Source organism: Papaver somniferum, chromosome 7 (assembly GCF_003573695.1).
Source record: "Papaver somniferum cultivar HN1 chromosome 7, ASM357369v1, whole genome shotgun sequence".
NCBI classification, from domain to species: domain Eukaryota; kingdom Viridiplantae; phylum Streptophyta; class Magnoliopsida; order Ranunculales; family Papaveraceae; genus Papaver; species Papaver somniferum.
In genome coordinates this window covers 226,846,840-226,871,301 of record NC_039364.1, presented here as the reverse complement: position 1 = coordinate 226,871,301, position 24,462 = coordinate 226,846,840, and the positions used below count along the sequence as shown (strand labels likewise).

Sequence of the window (24,462 nt, the reverse complement as noted above, 5' to 3'; positions counted from 1 at the left end):
CTTTTTAGTCGCTAAACCCTAAAAGGGTTTTAGGAAGAGGACGAATCTAGTTTAAAACTATAACACACAAAGATAATGTCGGGATTCAAAAATCCCATTTGTTTGAGGTTCCCCTTTCATAGACTTTCACAGCATAGGTTGCTTTAGGTTTAAGCTAAGATAGCTTTGGAACCAAGAAAATAATATTCATCATTAGATGAATCTTTGAAATTTGATTGACATATCAAGATATATACCCTGGTTAGGATGAACTGTAACCGAACCGTGTACAAAGACATTGTTCATAAACGATTATCTGAGACTAGCCGATTGAACCATAAGCTTAATCATTTTCATAAACATTGAAGAGTTTTAAGTTTAAGTCCCAACCATAGGTATAGTGTGATCAATCATGTCTATATAATATTCTTAGAGATTTATTCAAATGCTAATTATCTCACAGAAATAATTTTATGTGCATCTGAAAATATTCGACAGGGTAAGTACGTGTACCAGGTACCTATACTTCAACCTTGTTCATGACTATATTTGTCATGGTACATGTACTGGGTATTGTACCCTTAAGAAAAATATAAGTTCCGGAACATACAAAACTTTTCCGGTTTGTGTACCGGGTATGGATACCACACCGGTTTCATAACTAACAGTCATATTTTGGTATGCGTACCATTCCAAGTTCAGGAGTTCACAAAATTTTATGGTATGGATACCACGTATGCGTACCAGTAAGTCGCTGCCAAACTATAGCTATGCCGATAGGTGTACTGAGTACGTGTGCTACAGCTCCGAACCTTTAACAATTATCCCAGTTTGTAAAACTGGTATGCATGCTGTCCTATATCCAGATTTTCAATATTTTTATATTTCTCTCTATCTCAATTCCAAACATTCCCAAATAATATTAATGACACATATCAGTGTTCTAGGATTAGTCATGAACAAGGTAGAGTATATGTACTGCGAATCTAGATCTAACTCGGCGATAGAATCGGCAACAACTCAGTTTCGTTTTTTCTTCTTTTTTCGAGAGAAACGTTCAATTCTTCTTCGTCTCAGGTGATTCAAAGTAAAATTTAATGATTGGTGGTACAAATTATGGTATCGTTAATCATTAGATGGTAGTTATTTTGATTGAAACAAACAATATTTCTTTAGAAAATGGATTTACAGTTAGGTCCAATCTTAAACATTTTGATTCAAAATTTGTGACAAAATCTTTTGATTCTTCGATGATGAATTCTAATCCGAAATATGATTCGATGTCTATGTTCATCTCTGATGAAGTTACTGAAGATTGTTTGAATGAGTGGAGATACAGTCTGATTGGAAGGCTGGATTTAGTCAAACTAAAATGGAAACAGTTGAAGCATCATTGAGAAAACAATGGATTGTAAAAGGTAAATTTCAACTTATTCCATTAGGTAAAGGATTTTTCATAATCAAATTAGATAATGAAGAAGACATAAGTTTAATCTGGAAATGTCTTTGGATTGTTGAATCTCAAAATCTGAAATTAAGAGCCTGGGAACCAAATTTTAATCTAAATAATCAAAAAACTACATCATCATTTGTATGGGTTATGTTTCCTGGTTTAAGTATTGAGTACTGGAAGGAGAATATTATCCTACAAATGGGTAACAAGGTTGGAAGAGCAATCAAAGTTGATGAAAATACCTTGAAAAGAGAAAATGGTTTTTATGCAAGTGTTCTAGTTGAAGTAGACTTGGAAAAATCAATTCCTAGTAAAATTAGTATTGAATCAAAGTATGGAAAATTTGAGCAGTCTTTACAGATTCCTAAGTTACCTAAGTTCTGTAATCATTATACAACAATTGGTCACTTAGTTGCTGAATGCAGAATGAAGAGAAAAGAACACCAACAAGAGCCAGTTAAAGAGGTACAACCTAAAAAAGTTTGGAAGCACAAAGTAGAAGAAGATACCTACTATTGATTTTGATATCTGCTTGCCACCATCAGAAAAAAGTCAAGAAACTCCTAAATCAGTTTTTCAGGTGGAGGAAATTTTTAGAGAAGAAGAACCTATTGATGCTGTAATTCACCCCATGCTTCAACTTGGAGAATCTTCTACTTCAGGGAGTTTTCACATATTACAAGACAAATCTGAAGAACTAAAAGAACTTCTTGAGGCTCAGAATTCAATTCCAGTACAATAAATTCTTGAAGTAAGTTCGAATACTCCTTCCATAAATAATATAATTCAAGTTAAACATCCTATTAAAACTCTACCAAAAAGTGGAGCTATTGATGCTCAAAATTCTAAGGTGGAAGTTTTGAAAGAAGGTAATAGAACAAAAGAAAAGTTTACTAAACCTGTGAGAAATGTTATAACTAGAAACCAAGCAACTCAAAAAATTGACAGTTCAGCAAGTAGTTCAACATTTTCAGGAATGAGGGGTCCTTCTTCTCCTCAACATTCTTCTAAATGAGAGTATTATACTGGAATGTCAGAGGCTTAAGAAGATCTAAAGCCAAAGATAAATTGAAGAGTTTAGTTAGTAATTTTTGTCCCACTTTAATTCGGATTTCAGAACCAAAAATAAGAGTCAGTTCTGACTCATGTATAAAACTTAGACTTCCTGGAATGAATAAAAAAGTAATTCATAATTCTTCAGCATCAAATAAAGGGAATATTTGGCTCTCGTGGAGTGCTTCAATAAAAGATCCTATAGTGGTATCTATTAAAAAACAAGCAATAACAGTGGACATTGGTGGTCAGCTGGTAACTGGTGTTCATGCAGATTCATTAACACTCAATAGGAGAAGCTTATGGGAGGAACTAACAACAATATCTCCTTTCAGTAAGCCATGGATGATAATTGGGGACTTCATTGCAGTTTTGTCTATGGAAGAAAAGAAGGTAGGAAGAAATCCATTAACTACTGCAATGCTAGACTTTAACAACTGTATTCAGAATTGTGAAATGATCCAAGCTCCTAAAACAGGTTTAGAATTTTCTTGGTGTAACAACAGAGCAAAAAAGAAAATAATTGTGTGTAATTTGGATAAAGCCTTTTATAATATGCAATGGCTTGAAGCTTATCCAAGTTGGGGATATAAAATTGGAACAAGAGGTACATCTGATCATAGCCCTTTATTTGGAGCAAATGCTACTCTTCCCAAATCATCAAATGTGCCTTTCAGAGCTTTAAAAGTGTGGATGTCTCATGAAGGTTTCAAAAAAAGTTATTGAAGAAGAATGGAAAATTGAAGTAAGAGGTAATCCAGGTTTCATTTTTCTTTCAAAGCTGAAACACCTCAAAGTAACTATCAAAAATTGGAACTGGAATGTGTATGGAGATGTGAAGAAAAAACTTAAGCAAGCAGATGAGGATGTAATGAGACTTTCTCTAATCTCAGATCAGTCTCCTAATAACACTGCATTACTTAATCAACTTGTCACAGCTAGAGGAGTACAAGAGGTATTAACTCAACAGAATCAATATATAGGAAAGAAAAAAGCTAGAGTTAAGTGGCTCAAGTATGGTGCTGCCAATACAATTTTTTTTCATGTCAATATGAAAATCAGGCAAATGCATAATGTTATAGTGGAACTTGAAAATGAAGAGGGAGAGCTCATATCAACCCAGCAAGGAATTGCAGATATTTTAGTGAATCACTTTGAAGCAAAATTTAAATATAAAGAAGTTCAAATTTCAGAGAAAATATTTGATTCAGTTCCTAAAGTAATTAGTATTCCAGAAAATGAACAATTGGAAGCTACTCCTTCAGCAGATGAAGTAAAGAAAGCAGTGTTTGATCTAGACCCAGATAGTTCACCTAGTCCATATGGCTTTGGAGGATGGTTCTATAGGATGGCTTAGGAAATAATCAGTGAAGATTTTATTTATCCAATTTTGTTGGGAAAAAGAATTCATCCCAACAGGTATGAATGCTAATTTTTTAATGCTCCTTCTAAAAATCCAAGAAAAGCAAATCAATTCAGACCAATTGGTCTAATGAATTTCAGCTTCAAGGTTATTACTAAAATTATAACAACAAAGTTGAGATTTATGGTGAAAAATATTGTTCCACCCCAATAAGATGCATTTATTAAAGGAAGAAATATTCAAGATCAGATTGTTCTAGCATCTGAAATGATCAATGAACTGGACACAAATAGAAGAGGTGGTAATGTGGGGTTAAAGTTAGATATTTCACAAGCTTATGATTCACTTAGCCGGGAATTCCTCTTCAATGCTCTACACAAATTTGGTTTCTCTGAAAAATTCACAAGATGGATTCATATTCTGCTTAAGTCAGCTAAGATCTTTGTTCTTGTCAATAGAGGACCAGTAGTTTTTTCAATGTTCGTAGAGGGTTAAGGCAGGGATATCCATTATCTCCACTGCTTTTTGTTATAGTTGAAGATGTATTAAGAAGAAAATTAACATCTATGGTATCACAAGGTAAACTGCTTCGAATGGTACACAGAAATGGAGTGTATCCTACCGATATAATGTTTGCAGATGACATCTTCTTATTTTGTAATGGTGAAAGAAGAAACTTTAGAAGTTTATTAAAGATTCTTGATGTTTATCAAAAAGCTTCTGGCCAAGAAATTAATCTAACAATGAGTAAATGCTTTGTGGGTGGTACTAGTAATGCAAGAAAGAATCAAATGGCAGAAGACTGTGGAATGAGGTCATCTGATTTTCCTGATAAATACTTGGGAGCAATACTTGTTCCAGGAACAATTAGAGCTAAACATTTATGGGATGTGTAGAAACGTTGCAAGAATATTTAGCAGGTTGGAAGGGAAAAATGTTACCATTTCAAGAAAGATTGGCCTTAGTGAAATTTGTTCTTTGCAGCATTCCAATCTTCAATATGTCAGTCTATAAGTGGCCAAAAAAAGTTCTAAAAGAGAGTGAAAAGATTATAAGAAACTTCTTGTGGTCTGGAGATCCATCAATTAGGAAGACAGTCACTTTGAAATGGGAGAAAACTTGTTCCCCTATAACTGAAAGAGGTTTGGGGATCAAGCAGTTGGAAGTTATAAATAAATAAATGTTGATGAAGCTGTGTTGGAAAATACAAAATGGTAATGATGAATGGGCTAAATTCTTTCAAGGAAAATTTCAAGACAAAAATGGAAATTGGATTGAGTATTACAAAAAAATCCTCAATTTGGCCAGGAATCAAGTGGGTTGCAGCTGATGTTTTTGAGTACTATAGATGGCTTGTAGGAGATGAAACTCATATTTCAGTTTGGAATGATAATTGGATAAAAGATAAACCTTTAAAATATATCTTCCCTGAAAATTCTACTATGTTACAAAACCCATCAATGAAAGTCGTAGATTTTATCAGAGATGGGGATTGGCAGATTCCAGCAAATTTTCTTCAATTTTTTGCAACCTCAGAACTACCAGTTATAGACAATAAAGGAGATATAAGGATATGAAGTGCAACAACTTCTGGTAAGTTCTCTGTAGCTTCTTCTATTTCTGATTGTATAAGGAAAAAGTTTCATCTAGTGAATTGGGATAAAACTGTGTGGCACAAGAACATCCATCCAAATATGTCTAGAAATGTATGGAAGTTAGTGAGAGGAGTAGTTCCATCAGATGATACAATGAAGAAGAAAAATTCCAATTAGCATCCAGATGTCCATGCTGTAAAAGGGAGGAGGAAAATTAAGAACATATCATTTGGTATTGTGATTTTAGTGAAATAATTTGGAACTGGCTTGGTGCAATTTTTCAGTTCACAAATCCAAAATCTTTGGAAGATATTCTCAAACTGGAAAAACACAAGAGTCCAGCTGTAAAACAGCTATGGAGAGTGGCAGCTCTTGTATCCTTGAAAGAGATGGTTCTTAATAAATAAAATTGTTTATGAAGAGGAACAACCAAATCTGAATGCTCTTAACAGAGGATTATTCATTTGACAAGAGAATGTGATGTTAGAATGACAGGAAACATGTGGAATTCATCTTATGACCTGCAAGTTTTGAAGTTCTTTTATTTGAAATGTAGAAGAGTGAAGACAACAAGGATAACTGAGATTTACTTCCATCTTCCTAATCATCCATTCATTTTAATATGTTGTGATGGAGCCTCAAGGGGAAATCCAGGTGAAGCAGGTTATGGTTTTATATGCATACTGGGGAATGAAGAATACATGTTTGCTATGTCTCGAGGTTTGGGCCTTGCTACAAATTTTATGGCAGAATTTTTTGCAATAATATGTGCTGGAGAATGGGAAATCAACAACAACTTCCTTAAAGTCTGTTTTCAAACAGATTCTCAAGCAGTAATGACAGCATTTCAAAATGGAGAAGTACCATGGTGGGCTTGTACTAGATGGAACAGAATAAAAATTACTCTTCAAGACTGGTACTTTACTCATGGCTACAGGGAGATTAACTTCTCAGCTGACTTAATGGCAAAAAAAGGAGCAGGACTAGCCAAGGGAGAAAAGAGAAAATATGATACAAGACCTGACTTCATAGGAACAATAGAAGTACCAGATAAACCATACTACAAATTTTGCTAAAAACACAAAGAGTCATAGTTACTTTCAGTTTTTTCATGGGCTAAAATAGTTTAAAATGGGCTTTCGTTGTATTGTCATGAATAACATAGTTTATTTTCATTTTCTTCGAGGCCTAAATAATTTCAAATGGGCTTTTTTTGTATTGTGTTGTAAATCATTTTTGATTAACAAAATTTGATATTATCAAGCAAAAAAAAAATCATTATTCTAAGATATTTTTGAATGATAATCTTGAATCATAATTTATATTACGTACAATAAATTGTCCTTAACCGTAATTCGTCAAGTATGAAAAAATGTTCATTAAGCTTAGTCATATATATTTCGAGAACTAATTACCTAGATAAACTTGACTCGAAATTCTTGATATGTTTGTGATTGTCTAATTAGTTATACGACAACGTATCATAGATAGAAAGATGAATATAACTTGAGAAATAGGTGGTACAATCTTCACTTACCTTTTGTTGAAGAAGTTCTCCAAATTCTTCGGTTGATCTTCTCTTTCAAACGCTAGAACGCAATGATGACTGCCATGATGTCCGTTTCTCAACTACAATTCTATCATAATCCGATACTTAACTAATTATAGATAATAAATCAAGATATAGTTTTGATAACTAAATTTGACAACAAGCTTGAGATAGCAACACTTGTGAGTTCGACCGAGCAATGCTCTAACAGTTTACATCAAAGAAGTCAAGAAAACTTGGGATGCTTTGACAAATTATTATAAAGGGTCTGGCAAAGAAAGTAAGACTGTAGACATTAAGAATAAAATATGAACTCCTGCAGATGGAACTATCTGAATTAGTTTCAGATTTCTTCTCAAAGATATTAAATCTTGTCAATGATGAAAAAGCGGGGGGGTATAACAACCACACCCAGTATTTCGATTAGCAATCTATATGGACTAACTCCAATATACTTTCTAGAGAATCAACTAGACAGTCAGACTCAATTTAGAGAAAAGTTTATTGAGGAGTTAATATCTCTCTCACTTGATTTGATCTTTACTCAAGCAAATAAAAGTCTGCGAGTCTTTATCAAATACAAGGATAATAACTTGGATGGTACCAAAGACCAATATCGAAGTGTCAATCAGTTTAAATCAATAACCAAAGGTTGGATGTTCTAATTGATTGATCTTAACGCACAACCTGTGATATTTCAATTATATAACTAAATATAATACGGAATAGAAATAACACAGACACCAGAAATTTTGTTAACGAGGAAACCGCAAATGCATAAAAACCCCGGGACCTAGTCCAGATTTAACACCACACTGTGTTAAGACGCTACCGACACTAGCCTACTACAAACTAACTTCGGTATGGACTGTAGTTGAACCCTAATCAATCTCACACTGATTCAAGGTACAGTTGCGCTCCTTACGTCTCTGATCACAGCAGGATACTACGTACTTGATTCCCTTAGTTGTTCTCACCCACAACCAAGAGTTGCTACGGCGCAAAATCGAAAACTTTAATAAACAAATCTGTATCACACAGAAAAGTCTATGATAGGTAAATCTGTCTTCCACCGATAGACCTAAGAGTTTTTGTTCTGTCTTTTGATTAATCAAGGTGAGCATGAACTAATTGATAATCCGGACTTATATTCCCGAAGAACAGCCTAGTATAATCAATCACCTCACAACAATCTTAATTGTATGGTAGCGAAACAAGATGTCGCGGAATCACAAACGATGAGACGAAGATGTTTGTGATTTCTTTTTATCTTTCCCTATCGGAGATATAATCTCAAGTCAATTATTCAATTGAACTCGTACGATAGAAAATGGCAAGATCAGATCGCTCAACTACAAGAGAAGTAGTTTCTTCTGGCTTCACAATCCCAATGAAGTCTTTCAGTCGTTAACCTACAAGGTCTCGGAAACAAACCTAAGGTTAAAGGAGAATCGACTCTAGCAAACTAACTAGTATTACACAGGAGATGTGGGGATTAGTTTTTCCAATTGCTAGATGTCTCCTTTATATAGTTTTCAAATCAGGGTTTGCAATCCAAGTTACCATGGTAATAAAGCATTCAATATTCACCGTTAGATGAAAAACCTGATTTCTCCAAGCTAATATCTTTCAACCGTTAGATCGAAACTTAGCTTGTCATACACAAATGAAATGTGTTTCATTTGGGTTTGAGTAACCGTACCTAAACGTGTACACTTGGTTGGTTCACAAATAATTAACCGAGGTTAGCCAAATAAGTACTTTCATATCAACCATATTCATCTTTCTCATAACTAGTTCAAATGACTCATAAGAACTAGTTGATAGAGTTGTTCAATTGCTTAGGTCTTTATTCATAGACACAATTGAAACAAAATCGGTTTGATTCACTTGAATCAATTCATGAACAATATATCCATGGTTTGCAAAGATTGCATTCCTTATTGATTTATAGTTTAAAGTTCATGAACTTCCGATTTGAGAAATAACCAGCTTGGGTACGCTTAGGGGTACGTGTACCTTGGCTACCGGATTTGAGTTTGGAAACTCACCAGAAATTTTCGGTTCAAAAAATTCAGTGAGTAGGCGTACGGGTACGCGTACCTAAGGTGACTGGTTTTCCAGTTTGTAAACTACAAACTCCAGTAGAGGTTTTCGGTCAGAAAACTTCCGCCAGTACGCGTACAAGTACGCATACCCAACATGTCTCCTTTACCAATGTCCCATGAACAAGTGCATACAATTGGTTTCCGACACATATATTTATACACTAATGTGCAAACACACTATATATGCTTATATCCATAGTTGGATACATAATCTCAACTCTACATTTCAATCATTGAAACATTCTTCTATAATGTTATAACAAACGTTATTCACGACTATCGTCATCAAAGCTATTTTTAAGATTGAAACGTCATCATGAATTTCGTCACGGATAAAGATGAAAAGCGAAAGCTTACCAACACGTATTTCGAGATAAAGATAGGCGAGTAAACTCGGCTCGAAATAGCAAATGTGTATGTATGAAAACTATCATACTTATACGACTTTGTCTCAAGAGTAGGAGATAGAGAGATAGACTTTTGGGTGATAGATAAGTTCAAGTCTCCACATACCTTTTAGTCGGATAAAGTTCCACTAGTTCCTCGAGTAGTTCTTCTTCTTCGTAAGATAATCTCCATGGAGTTTGGAGCTCAACTACACTAATCTGTCCTAAACCGAGACTTAGATATAAGTAGTCTAGAAATCAAGATATATATTTGACAACTAAACTTGACAAACATGCTTGAGATAGCAACACATGCGAGTTCGACCGAGCAGTGCTCTAACAATCCCCCCCTTTGTCAATTTTAGTGGCTAAACTACCAATACATATGGATTACAAAATAAATAAAACTTTGTAGCTTCTCGTCCACATGCTTGATCTCCTTGGTGCTTCAACATTACTCGAAAACTTCGTCTGTTCCAAGTACTCCCATGATTCCATAGATGTTCAATTCAACATCATAGTTGTTGAAGTTCCGTAGCCATAACAATGAGAAAAAAAAAGCTCTCGATCATTGTAATACAGTGTCATAGTATTATTACACAGTATCAAAGTTCTTATATCACAACTTCGACAACAATACTATGGCGATATGTATCACTCCCCCTTAGTCAATACTTCGTCTCAACACGAAAACCACTCCCCCTTACATAATGATCCGAAAACCATATGTATTTGTAGTGTGAACTACATATTAATTCTCCCCTTTTTGTCAATAAAATTGGCAAAGGTACGAAAACGGGATCCTAATGAATTTTTCATGGAGACACTTCAAGACCAAAGAAAAGCACATATCAACTTGTTTTGATGCAATCATATAGCCGAAGCTAAATGCATTCATCACGGAGTTTATAAAGATACAATATAACTCCTCAAAATTCCACAACCGCACTCCCCACAAAGATATGGAAATTAAGCGCAAGTTCAAAAGAACTCTCCCCCATTTGATGTCATTCCCGAAAGAACAACAAGAGCGACCTTACTTTTACAAGAAAAAAAGGATTTCTTTGGACATCAAAAATCACAAAATGATTTTGTATCCAAAAAAGATTCTCAATTAAACTAATCACAAGAGAACCCATGATTAATTTAATCGGAATACACAACCAAAATAATCACAAATGAATCTATGATTAGTTTAGTTGGAAATGCTCACACAAGAAGACTTATGGAGCCGCACAGTATACACGTAAAATATGGATCAGGGAAAGATCAATACTGCGGAATATATAAGGATTCATTCTATCTTCATCATTATTTTCATAACGACATACAATAGACATAATCCTCGTAAACAAAAGATTTTAACCTATCTTCCATCAATGAATTGACATAATAGTCTTAAATTTGGTTTGTCAAAAAGTTCATCGATCTTGTGTCAATACATGCATATCGACATATAATCGAGATAACTTTTGACAATGTATGAGACAATAATAGTTCACGGACGCAAACACACATATCCCATAACATATTGTAATATATAAAACCATAAAGATTAATACTGCAAAAATCATCTTCCAAACCAACTTTAGAATTTAACCAAGTAAATTTATAAACGTGAAGATGAAAATGTTGGACATAGCTATGTGTACACACAATAATGGCTATTCCAAACCCTAGTTGTCCTTCTTAAACAAAAATAAGAATAAAAATTCTCTTAAGAAGTTTTACTAGACAAATAAATTACATCTAATTAAGTCGAGCTAAAAGATCTTAAACAGAGACAAGTTCCTCATTGGCTTCCTTCAACTTGATCCTCACGTACTCGAGATTTCTTTTAGCGATCACGAATTGTTCATGTAGAACTTGAAAATCTTGAAGAAGATTTCCAACCAGTTGTTGAGATATATAAACTGGTTGATTGTTTATATGATCTATTGCCTGGTAGCAGTTTATAAGAACATGATTCTCATAAAACCCAGTAATAACATCTCTTTCAATCTCAACTCCCTTCTTGCACCCTTCTATTATTTGCACCTTTTAATCCTCAGAAGACTGTTTCCGTTACCGAACTGGTATATACTAAGAAGAAATTTTCATGATATATATATATATATATATATATGTGTGTGTGTGTATGAGATACATATAGAAAAACCTTAGGGTTAATGTCGGTAATGGACGGGTGCGCAAACGCTCACGGTTAGGAAACATGTTCTAAACCGTATGAGCAAGGGAGCCTTATATCAAAAGACTTTTCCAAGAGATTTATAAGACACGAAAGGAGCATTGAAAAACCATTGGTTCAACCAAGCCATAGAAAAACGAATTACAAACGAGTAATACAACAACCATTTTTGTCAAGATGGGTTATATCTTGAGCTCAATGTGCATTCTCTTAAGTTTGGAATGAGAATGCACAGTTCACAAAATGATTACGTTGTTGTATGAGCGAGTGACTCATCATCGTTTTCCTTCTCTGAGGTATATAGAGAAGTAGCGGGAGTATTTTCAAAAGAATTATTATGATAAGGATGAGTCATACCTGTAAATGCTTTCTTTCTTAATTTTTTGATTTTCCGCTTGAGATTATTTATACTGGTCTTTAAATCGGCAGCATGATTGTTGATATGAATGTAATCAGAACCCGATACTTTTGACACATCGTGATCCTTGCCAATAGATGATATTCCTTCCTTTATTGAAATATCCTTCTTACTTTGACGTCTTTTTCTCTTTACTGGAACATCAACTGACTTAGTTGTCCATATGTGTTTCTTTCCTCTACGATTGTAGAAGAAGTTTGAATCATACTTATAACTAATAGAGGAATTGTCACTGTACTTTTCAGGATTCGAGACAATAACATTTCCAGTATGAGGAGAAACAGGTTTGATTACTTCTTTTGACATCCATATGAGAATGTTATGAAGTTTTTCACTCCTTATCCGAAAGCGACATTTCCGTTCAACATGACCTCTGTGTCCACAGTAGTAGCAAATAAAGGTTTTGATGCCTCTCCTATGATCTTTCTTTGAAGGATGACAATCTTTGTTTACAACATCACTAGTTGTAGTAGGTGATTTTTCACATAGTGAATTGTCATTAGCAAGGATAAAGTTTATTTTTCCACTGCTTGGAGCGTTACCACGTGTATCACGATGTTCTTTACATGCTCCTAACATGGAAGATAATTTTGTAGAGATAGTATTGAACCTTTTCAGATTCTCTTCTAGAGACTTTACCTTGTTGACTGCTATAGATAGATCATCCTTCAGTTGCTTCTCTTTGATGTGAAAGAGTTGTTCTCTGTCATTAGCCTCTTTCAGTTGAGAGACACACATTGCCTTAGATTCTGCAAGTTTTTCTTTCAACTCATAGATACTCTTATGAAGTTTTTCACATTCAGCGTCCTTTGACCTGATTTCTTTATCACGGTCTTTGAGGATGGATTGTAGCAGTGTATAACCACTATCATATCCTTTAAATAATTCTTTTAGTTTCATGTTTTCACGACAGAGAGGAAACAAGTATTCTGCCAGGTACGCAGATGATCCTTTTTCATTTATGATATCGTCAAAGAGTATGATATATTGCGAGACTTCCTCATCAATACTTGGTCCCTCGTTAGAGTCACTTTCATCTGAAAGTTCATCAAGTTGTTCATCTAGGCGATTTTCCCAGTCTACAACATTTTTTGACATAGGGGAAGATATGAGAGAATTCTCGGAGATTTCAATACTCTGATCGGTATCAGAAAAATTCTGATATGGTTTTGCGACGTTAGGAATATCACTACTGTCCATAGAGTCGGATCAATACAAACACATACTTTTGAGGTCTTAAACGTGTTTGCCTGCTCTAATACCAATTTAAAAAGCGGGGGTATTACAACCACACCCAATATTTCGATTATAAATATGTATGGACTAACTCCAATATACTTTCTAGAAAATCAACTAGACAGTCAGGCTCAATCTAGAGAAAAGTATATTGAGGAGTTAATATCTCCATCACTTGATTTGATCTTTACTCAAGCAAATAGAAATCTGCGAGTCTTTATCAAATACAAGGATAATAACTTGGATGGTACCAAAGACCAATATCCAAGTGTCAATCAATTTAAATCAACAACCAAAGGTTGGATGTTCTAATTAATTGATCTTAAGGCACAACCTGTGATATTTCTATTATATAACTAAATATAATGCGGAATAGAAATAACACAGACACCAGAAATTTAGTTAGCGAGGAAACCGCAAATTCAGAAAAACCCCGGGACCTAGTCCATATTGAACACCACACTGTATTAAGCCGCTACAGAGACTAGCCTACTACAAACTAACTTCGGTCTGGACTGTAGTTGAACCCTAATCAATCTCACACTGATTCAAGGTACAGTTGCACTCCTGACGTCTCTGATCCTAGAAGGATACTACGCACTTGATTCCCTTAGTTGATCTCACCCACAACCAAGAGTTGCTACGACCCAAAGTCGAAGAATTTAATAAACAAATCTGTATCACACAGAAAAGTCTAGGATAGGTAAATCTGTCTTCCACAGATAGACCTAAGAGTTTTTGTTCCGTCTTTTGATAAATCAGGGTGAACAGGAACCAATTGATAATCCAGACTTATATTCCCGAAGAACAACCTATTATTATCAATCACCTCACAACAATCTTAATCGTATGGTAGCGAAACAAGATGTTGCGGAATCACAAACGATGAGACGAAGATGTTTCTGATTTCTTTTTATCTTTCCCTATCAGAGATATAATCTCAAGTCAATTATTCAATTGAACTCGTACAATAGAAAATGGCAAGATCAGATCGCTCAATTAAAAGAGAAGTAGTTTCGTCTGGCTTCACAATCCCAATGAAGTCTTTCAGTCGTTAACCTACAGGGTCTCGGGAAAAACCCTAAGGTTAAAGGAGAATCGACTCTATCAAACTAATTAGTATCACACATGAGGTGTGGGGATTAGTTTTTCCAATTTCTAGATGTCTCCTTTATATAGGTTTCAAATCAGGGTTTGCAATCCAAGTTACCTTGGTAACAAAGCATTCAATATTCACCGTTACATGAAAACCCTGATTTCTCCAAGCTAATATCTTTCAACCGTTAGATCGAAACTTAGCTTGTCATACACAAATGAAATGCGTTTCATTTAGGTTTGAGAAACTGTACCTAAACGTGTACACTTGGTTGGTTCACAAATAGTTAACCGAGGTTAGCCATATGAGTACTTTCATATCAACCATATTCATCTTTCTCATAACTAGTTCAAATGACTCATAAGAACTAGTTGATAGAGTTGTTCAATTGCTTAGGTCTTTATTCATAAACACAATTGAAACAAAATTGGTTTGATTCACTTGAATCAATTCATGAGCAATATAGCCATGGTTTGGAAATATTGCATTCCTTATTGATTTATAGTTTTAAGTTCATGAACTTCCGATTTGAGAAATAACCAGCTTGGGTACGCGTACGGGTACGTGTACCTTACCTACCAGATTTGAGTTTGGAAACTCAGCCGAAATTTTCGGTTCGAAAACTTCCGTGCGTACGCGTACCTAAGAAGACTGGTTTTCCAGTTTGTAAACTACAAATTCCAGCAGAAGTTTTCGGTCAGAAAACTTCCGCCAGTACGCGTACGGGTACGCATACCCAACATGTTTCCTTTACCAATGTCGCATGAAAAAGTGCACACAATTGGTTTCCGGCACATGGATTTATACACTAATGTGCGAACACACTATATATGCTTATATCCATAGTTGGTTACATAATCTCAACTCTACATTTCAATCATTGAAACATTCTTCTATAATGTTATAACAATCGTTATTCACGACTATCGTCATCCAAGCTATTTTCAAGATTGAAACGTCATCATGACTTTCGTCACGGATAAAAATGAAAAGTGGTTAAAGAGAAAGCTTACCAACACGTATTTCGAGAAAAAGATAGGCGAGTAAACTCGACTCGAAATAGCAAATGTGTATGTACGAAAACTATCATACTTATACGACTTTGTCTCAAGAGTAGGAGATAGAGAGATAGACTTTTGAGTGATAGATAAGTTCAAGTCTCCACATACCTTTTAGTCGGATGAAGTTCCACTAGTTTCTCGAGTAGTTCTCCGTCTTCGTAAGATAATCGCCATGGAGTCTGGAGCTCAACTACACTAATCTGTCCTAAACCGAGACTTAGCTATAAGTAGTCAAGAAATCAAGACATATAGTTTTGACAACTAAACTTGAAAAACATGCTTGAGATAGTAACACATGCGAGTTCGACCGAGCAGTGCTCTAACAAACGAGATGAAAGTTAATGGTGATACAATAAAAGATTCTTCAATTGTAGTAAAGATATTACATAGTTTAACTGAGAAACATAAATCTAAGGTAACTGCAATAGAAGAATGTAATACATTATCTAATATGAGTCTTGATGAAGTATTAGGTTCTTTACAAGCTTATGAACAAAGAATACTAGAAAAGATTTATGTGAAGCCGGTTGAAGAAGCACTTCAAAGTCAGGTAAATTGGAATAATAATAAAAAACCCAAGTATGGAGGATATCAAGGAAGGAGATATGTCGACAAGACAAAAATCCAATGTTATAATTGTGGAGAATTTGGTCACTTTGCCAAAGAGTACCTTACCAGACAAAAAAAAGGCAACTAAGAACAAAGCAAACTTAGCCGAAAGTCAAGATGAAGAAACTGAAAACGTATTACTTGCCTGTCATCCTGTTGAAAAACAGATCATCATAAGTGCTACTTGGACACTGGATGCAACAATCATATTGTTTGTTGATTTAGATGAATCAACACGTTCAACTGTAAAGATTGGAAACAATATTACCATTTCATTCATTGGAAAAGGTTGAATTGATATTATTCTTAAAGATGGTATATATTCATACATAATGGATGTATTCTAGGTACCAAGGTTACATCAAAACTACTTAGTATGGGAGGACAACTATTAGAAAGAGGTTATCTTATAACAATCTCAAATGGTTTTTGTACAATACAAGATCATAGAAGAAGACAGATACCAAGAGTGCATATGACCAGGAATAGGTTATTCCCTTTGAACATACATTATCAAAAGATGAAGTGTTATAGTAGTACTATTCAAAGTGACACATGGTTGTGGCACAAGAGAATGGGACATGTGAATTTTTACAATATGTAAGTACTGGCAAAGAAGGAGATGGTTTCAGGATTTCCTAACATTGATTTACCAGAATCAAAGTGTGAAGATTGCATCTTTGGCAAACAACATAGAGATCCATTCCCCGTAAACAAAGCAAAAATAGCAGAGCAACAATTAGAGCTAGTTCACAGTGGTGTGTTTGGTCATATTGAGGAAGTTTCACATGGAGGTAACATGTATTTAGTACTTTTATAGGTGATTTTAGTAAAAACACATGATGTATTTACTAAAAGAGAAGAGTGACGTGTTTAAGCTTTTAAATTTTTTAAAGCATATACTGAAAAACAGATTGGAAAGAGTATTAAAGTTTTAAGAACAAATATAGGTAAAGTTTATACTGTTTGAAAAGACGAGGGTACCCAAATACACCACAATCTTTTAATTTCAACCTATAAGTATGATACCAAGTGTGATCGTCTATGAACAACAAGGTATACACTTGATAATAGTTATGGTATAAAACCGACTGATTATAGGATAATTATCAAGTGAGACGTACTAGTGTATTTACTTTATTATAATAAACAATTATAATGTGGAAGTAAAGTAAATAACACAAACACGATTTTGTTAACGAGGAAACCACAAATGCAGAAAAAACCGGGAGCTAATCCAGTTTTGAATACTCTCAGAATTAAGCCGCTATACAAAGAACATAATCCAACTTCGTATAGATGGACCAAACTACCCCTAGTTACTTAGTTTCCTCAGTATCCCTGATCTTCAACCTTTTGGTCACGCACGTGAATCTCAAGACAAAAATCGCTATCTCAAGCTTTTTTACTCCTTTTGATCGTATTCCAAACAGTAATGAAATAAATTTATTTGGTAAACACTCTGTTCAATCTTTGGTAAAAGATATGTTTGAGTTGTCAACAAAGGCTCTTATGTTAAATCTAATAAACTCCTTTGACTGGTTAGATCAATCCGAAACTTAATTACTAAAATAATCAATTTTTATATTTGTAATCAAACAATATAGAACTCAAAGAGAAAATATAAATTAATTCTGATCTTATCAACTAGATAATCAAAAGTCTATCAAAGATAAACAAGATCTAGTTAGATCCCAGGCGATCAATATGTGTGACAAAATTCACAAGATACAAAAACTAACTAGATAAATCTTCTTCGTCTTCAAATCTTCGAGTATCTTTAAAGTACCGGCGCAGGAAAATTTGAATTCTATTGTGATCAATCACGCATAGAACGGAGTCTGTTAACAATGGATTATCACAGTATGTCTTTAGGTCTAACAACAGTTCTAAAGATACCGTCGATACTTTGATCTAGTTTGAGTGACCCTTATGTCAGAAGAGAAGGCTCTCAAGAATAATCAAACTAGGTGCAATCAAAGTTTCAACAATCGTTAGTCAATCAAATCAATAATCGAAAAATAAAATAACAATGCAATTATATATCTAGTTTCCCACCAACGGTACTAGTAGAGTTTCTTGATCCTACAGAAGTATTTAAATGATCGGTCGTATGATATTTCGCCTAATGAGGTTCCTTTCCTCTCTGCATAGACGACTCCACTAGAAACAACAGGAATGAAGTTTTCCTGGCTCTTAGGATAGTTTGCAAGAAATGCAAACTCAAGTATTTATAGACCAAGGTTTTTTGGACAACAAAGAAATTCCAAAACCGAAAATATTCTCAAGATATGCATTAAAGTACCTAATTTCGGTTTTCCTATTTCCAATTAATGTCAAACAATATTTCCAAAGTCTCTCTTAGAAAATTTCTATTATTAGTATAAAAAATTAACTAATAATCATTTTCTAAAGGATATGCTTTAATTGCTGGTAATTAAAACATATATAATCGAAAATCATAATTAAATGCTTTATAATATTTCGGTTTCGGATCACCATGAGCATCAAGGAATATCTTTGAACAATTAATGATAAGAGTTATGCACATGCTTTTCAATATTTCGGTTCGACATTTAGAAGTTTCCTATCTTAGCAAACCCTAATTCCAAAATCACACACAACATAAAGAAATATGTGAATATTGGAAACTTGGTTTTTCTCTTGGGACCGGTTATACCATGACTCCGAAACTAAGTTAGGACCGGTTATACCATGACTCCCAATATACGTTATGACCGGTTATACCTTTCTTCCCAATAATAGTTAGGATCGGTTATACCATGTCACTAGATATAGGTTATGACCGGTTATACCATGCTTCCCAAAACTAGTTAGGATCGATTATACCTTGTCACACAATATAGGATATGACCGGTTCTACCTTGATCCTCAACATAAGTTAAAATTGGTTCTACCTTGTCATCTTGCATTGGTCATCCAAATATTATTCAATGGAAAACCATACCAACACACTTATGATTTCCCTTTCGATTATGAAACACATTCATACATCTACTTCCTTAAATTAATGTAAAAATATATATTTTTCCAAGGATGAAATCACACCTATATCTCACTCATAATCAAATACTATATACATATATTATATTGATGTCGTATTTACGAAGTTCAAAAGATAAGCGTTATGCTTCGTAATTTAATATAATTCCTTGATACTTTGATCATAATGTCATGACCAAATATAATCACTACAGTGTCATAAATATAGTTTCGCATGTTATGTTTTCAATATAAAGCGACTTGAAATATATGTTAGGAATGGAACAAGTCAAGTCAATATTACTAACCTCAAGTGGAAGGATGATGTCTTCGTTGTAGTCATTACTTCTTCACAGGTTTTCAGAGTAATACTTATAAGTCTCAACATTTCTAGACTTTCTAGTCTAACCTAAAAGAAGTTGACTCTAGTAATTAATCAAGCGACTCTAGATGAGTTTTGTTACTAAATATGACAACCAAACTTGACATACCAACTCTTTGTGGGCTCAACCGAGCTATGATATAAAAATGTTGTGATAGCTTTATGGAAGAATGTGGTTTTCAACATCAGCTGACTTCTAGATATACACCACAACAAAACAATGTCGCAGAAAGAAAGAATAGAACCATAACGGAGATGGTGCGTACTATGAGAAGAGCAAAGAATTTACCAAAGAATTTCTGGGGTGATGCAGTTGATTGTGTTGTTTATCTTCTAAATAGAAGTCCTACTAGAAGTGTGTGTGATAAGACACCAGAAGAAACATGGAGTGGTAAAAGACCGAGTGTTAGACATCTTAGAGTCTTTGGGTGCATAGCATATGCACATGTACCTAATGAGATTCGAAAGAAGTTGGATGACAAGAGTGACAAGTGTATCTTTGTTGGTAATTATATTACAACAACCAAAGGATACAAATTGTTTAATCCAGAAACTGGAAAGTTAGTTATACGATGTGATGTGATTTTCGAAGAAGAGACACAATGGGACTGGAATATTACTTCAACAAGAGAGACTGTTAGTATAGAATTACCATTTTCCGTCGAAAAAGAAGTAAACACACAAGAACATATAATAGAAAATCAGGAAGAAACAAGGCCTGATGCAACACTTCAACAAGAAACATCAAGATGACCAAGAAGAAATCATGCTTTACGAACACGTATGAATGATTATGTCTTATCAAGAGATGATGAGAATATAGATGATAATTTAGTGAACTTTATGTTTTTTGGGAATTATGATCCTGTAGTATATGAAGAAGCTTTTAAAAATCAAGGTTGGGCACAAGCCATGGATGCTGAAATACAGTCAATTGAAAAGAATAAAACATGGAAACTTACTGCGCTTCCACCAAGTAAGAAATCTATAGGTGTTAAATGGGTTTATAAAACAAAATACATATCAGATGGTGAGGTAGATCATCTTAAAACAACACTAGTTGCTAACGGATATAAGCAGAAACCAGGAATTGGCTATTATGAAGTGTTTTCCCATGTTGCAAGACTTGATACCGTTTGCATGATGATTTCCGTAGCTGCACAAAATCATTGAAGCATCTTTCAGATGGATGTGAAGTCTGCATTCTTCAATGGTGTATTGGAAGATGAAGTGTATGTTGAACAACCAGCAGGATATATTATGGAGGGGAAAGGGAATCAAGTATACAAGCTAAATAAGGTTTTGTATGGTTTAAAACAAACACCACGTGCTTGGTATACAAGGATTAATACCTATTTTGCTAAAAAAAAGTTTCCAAAAAAGCCCACATGAACATACTTTATACAACTGATTCTTTTGGCAATCATGTTGTAGTATGTTTGTATGTCGATGATCTTATCTTTACTGGTAACAGTTCAGAGATGATCAAGGAATTCAGGGAGGACATGGTCAAGGAATTTGAGATGACATACCTTGGCTTAATGTCATATTTTCTTGGCATAGAAGTGCAACAAACTGAAAGAGGAATATTTTTTTTCACAAAAGATATGCAAAAGGAATACCTGAATGTTTCAAAATGGATAATTGTAATCCAATTTTTACACCAGTAGAAGAAAGATTGAAGTGGTAAAAAAAGGAACAGGAAAACTTGTTGATCCAACAAATTTCAGATGTCTTGTTGGAAGCCTTAGATACTTGACTGCAACAAGGCATGACATTATGTATACAGTTGGGTTGGTTAGTCGATTTATAAAATTACCACGTCAGTTACACTTCCAAGATGCAAAACTTATCTTAAGATATGCTAAAGGGAAAACAAGTTCAGGATTCTCTATACATCTTCAGAGAAAACATAATTAGTTGGATATATACATACAATGATTGGGATGGAGATACAGGAGGGAGAGAGAGTACTTCTGGCAATGCGTTTCATATGGGAACAATTTTTTTCTCTTTTTTATCAAAGAAGAAACAAGTTGTGCTTTGCCCACAACATAAGCTGAGTATATAGCTGCTAGCAATTATGCTACACAAGCTGTATGGTTAAGAATGATGTTAAAGTTACTCTATCATGAACAAAAAAGAACCTACAACAATAGTCTGTGATAATAAATCTATAATTTCACTGAAAAAGAACCCCGTGCTTCGGAGTAAGCACATTGATATTAAGTGTCACGACATTCGAGAGCTTGTCAACAACAAGGAGATAGCTTTGGAATATTGTGAGAGTGAAGAACAAATAGCTGATATTTTCACAAAGCCATTGAAGTTGAACATTTTCATCAATCTGCGTGGAAAGCTAGGAATGATAAGCCAACAGAGTCTTGGTTCGAGGGAGGATGTTGGAACTTAAAACAAACCAAAGCTCTAAGTTTGGTAGTTTGAATTATATTGAGAAACATTGTTCCTTGTTTAAAAGTTTTTGTTTAGGTTGCTTTGTTTAAAATTTTGAATATTCTAGAAGAAGTTCTATATTAGGAGTTTAAGTTTTATTAGGAAGTTGTTTTGCTTGGTTATCAAGTCTCTCTGATTATATAAATAGGTTGTTAAGCCACGAGTAATGTACATCAGAGAGAACTCATGTTTTTGAATGATAAAGTTCTTATTGAAGTTATCCTTTTGTTTTAAGTCTTTGGTATCAGACTTTCTACAAACTTTTCCCATGTGTTTAGTCCACACCGAGTTTGCAAAGAGAACTCAATTTTATATGCCCATTAATACATTAATCAAAGTCGCATAAATCCTCCTCATAATTATCTCTGAGAACATTCTCCCCTCAGAACTAAACTACAATACAACATCAAGTTGGATCTATTATCTTGATTATTATTTCAAAGATTGTAAACTAAAAAGACCATTATCAGAGTAAATCGAATCATTGCAGACAACAATCTTATGTTAGGATTCATTAACATGGGTGATTTTGTTATCAAATCCAAAAAATCTCTCCACTGGAGATATACTAAGCATATGAAAATGATGGGGACCGGAAATTGGATTGGATCATACAATCATTTGAAGAATCTCTAGACAATAAAATAAATCTCCATTCAAGAATCTAATAATTGTGTTAAGGTTAGGCAGTATCTATCTCCTCCCGTGTTTTTAGTGTCAAACAGCATGCAAATGTGTGATAAACAGTGAAGTTAGACCCACAGACAACGCCTCTCATTCAGTGACCTAATATAATCTTTTCAGTGACTTAATTATTTTTTTACCACTTGCATTGCATATATATATTCGATTTTGTGCCTTCAACAAGGAACATTATGTCAGGGTAGACAATTATAAACATCTATTTCTTTCTCATTCCCTAAACTACAAGAAATTTTATCGTCATATTTCAAGGTTGAGAATCGCAGTTGTACATGCACCACAATTTTATAAGGATGAAAATGTATTAAGTTCAAGTTCGACCACTCACTCCGATGGCTGCAATTATGCATGCCACAATGAAAATCATGCAAGAACTTGGCTAAATGCCGAGTAGTCTCGAGTCTTTTCACTTTCGGTTGTGAATATGCCAAAACTCACTAGGGTCCGATATTTTGTCCTTGTTTCCCTAAATTTGTACAAATTGTTGTTCTGTACTACGATTTACTTTTCAGCTTGCAATGCCCACTCAACTGCACATTTGATACTTCTAAGCTTCGAGGTCACAGGTAAGGCCTAGTCCCCTTCCCTTTCTGTCTTTCTTTTCCTTCTGTGAATTAGTCTTCTCGCAAGTTTTTCCCATGTTTGCAGAATATGAATGGGCACAAAAACATATTATCCCATACAGCCCTGACCAACTACCACAGAGGATTCAAAAACACAAGATATAGAGATACAACAATTATGGTAGGATGGAAAGCGCCACCAGAACAATGGATCAAGATAAACTCAGATGGAGTGGCGAAAGGTAATCCTGGACCAGCAGGAGCGGGTTGTGTGTGTAGAACTCATACAGGTCAAGTTATCATGGCACTGACATCTGCAATAGGAAACACAACAGCACTAATGGCCGAGACGTGGGGATTACTACTAGCAACAAGGATAGCAAGGCAACAAACGTGGGAAAATGTTTGGTTCGAAGCAGACTCGGTGTCACTAGTTCAATTGATAAACAGCGACAACAAAGACACACCCCGGTACCTAACAGGAATGCTACAAGAAATCAAGAAGCTGATGACGGAGATATCCCAGATAAAAGTCACACATGACTATCGAGAAGCTAATCAGGTAGCGGACAAGCTAGCAAATGAGGCGATCGAACATCAACAACAACATCCTACTTCATCGACAACAAGAATCTGGGACAACAAATGCCCATCTTTTGTTACCAATATTGTAAACAATGATAGAAATGGGTGAAAATTGCCCGCACTGTACGTACTTTAATAATTTAGTTTAATCAGTAAATGGTTCCCCTCCAGAAAAGGGGTTCCCCATTCAAAAAAAAAAAAGAATAATAATAATATGTGAAAATAAGAAAAGAACAAAAATGTAAAATTGTGCCTCTTAATTTTTGGGAAATGCTATTCAGAGCACTAAAACAACACTCTACTTACAGCTCAAAGCATCTCAACCATACATCTCTCAAATGAATAACCTTTTTATACAAAGATGTGTCCTGGCTGAATTGTTTTGAACCAGTGTCCTTGTGACACCTATCACTGAGTGGTTAATAGAGCTCTAAGTGGAGTGCTGAATAGCATTTCCGTTTGGCGTGTTTTCAACTGTTATCTTTTTAGTTAAACATATTTAGCCGGATGGGATTCTTCATCAAAGATAGTAGGAGTCCGGGACGTCCATGGGCGTTGGTAAATTGAAGATTTAGAAACTTGTTGACAGAAACTTAATTTAAAACTTATTTCTCTAGAATGATTATTATTTAATTTAAAACTTGTTGAGATTATTATTTAATTTCTCTAGAATGTTGAT

General features: G+C 34.5%; 2 protein-coding genes across 2 annotated transcripts; both read left to right on the top strand.

Annotated features, from left to right (window-relative positions):
* The first annotated feature begins 1,351 nt into the window (after nt 1-1,351).
* LOC113296052 lies at nt 1,352-2,174 on the top strand. The gene is made up of 2 exons (XM_026544390.1): nt 1,352-1,897; nt 2,013-2,174. Exons 1-2 carry the CDS (start codon nt 1,352-1,354, stop codon nt 2,172-2,174), a joined length of 708 nt encoding a protein of 235 aa, XP_026400175.1.
* A 3,757-nt stretch (nt 2,175-5,931) lies between these two features.
* LOC113296051 (ribonuclease H-like) lies at nt 5,932-6,519 on the top strand. Its single transcript, XM_026544389.1, has one exon. It carries the CDS (start codon nt 5,932-5,934, stop codon nt 6,517-6,519), a length of 588 nt encoding a protein of 195 aa, XP_026400174.1.
* The last annotated feature ends 17,943 nt before the right edge of the window (nt 6,520-24,462 follow it).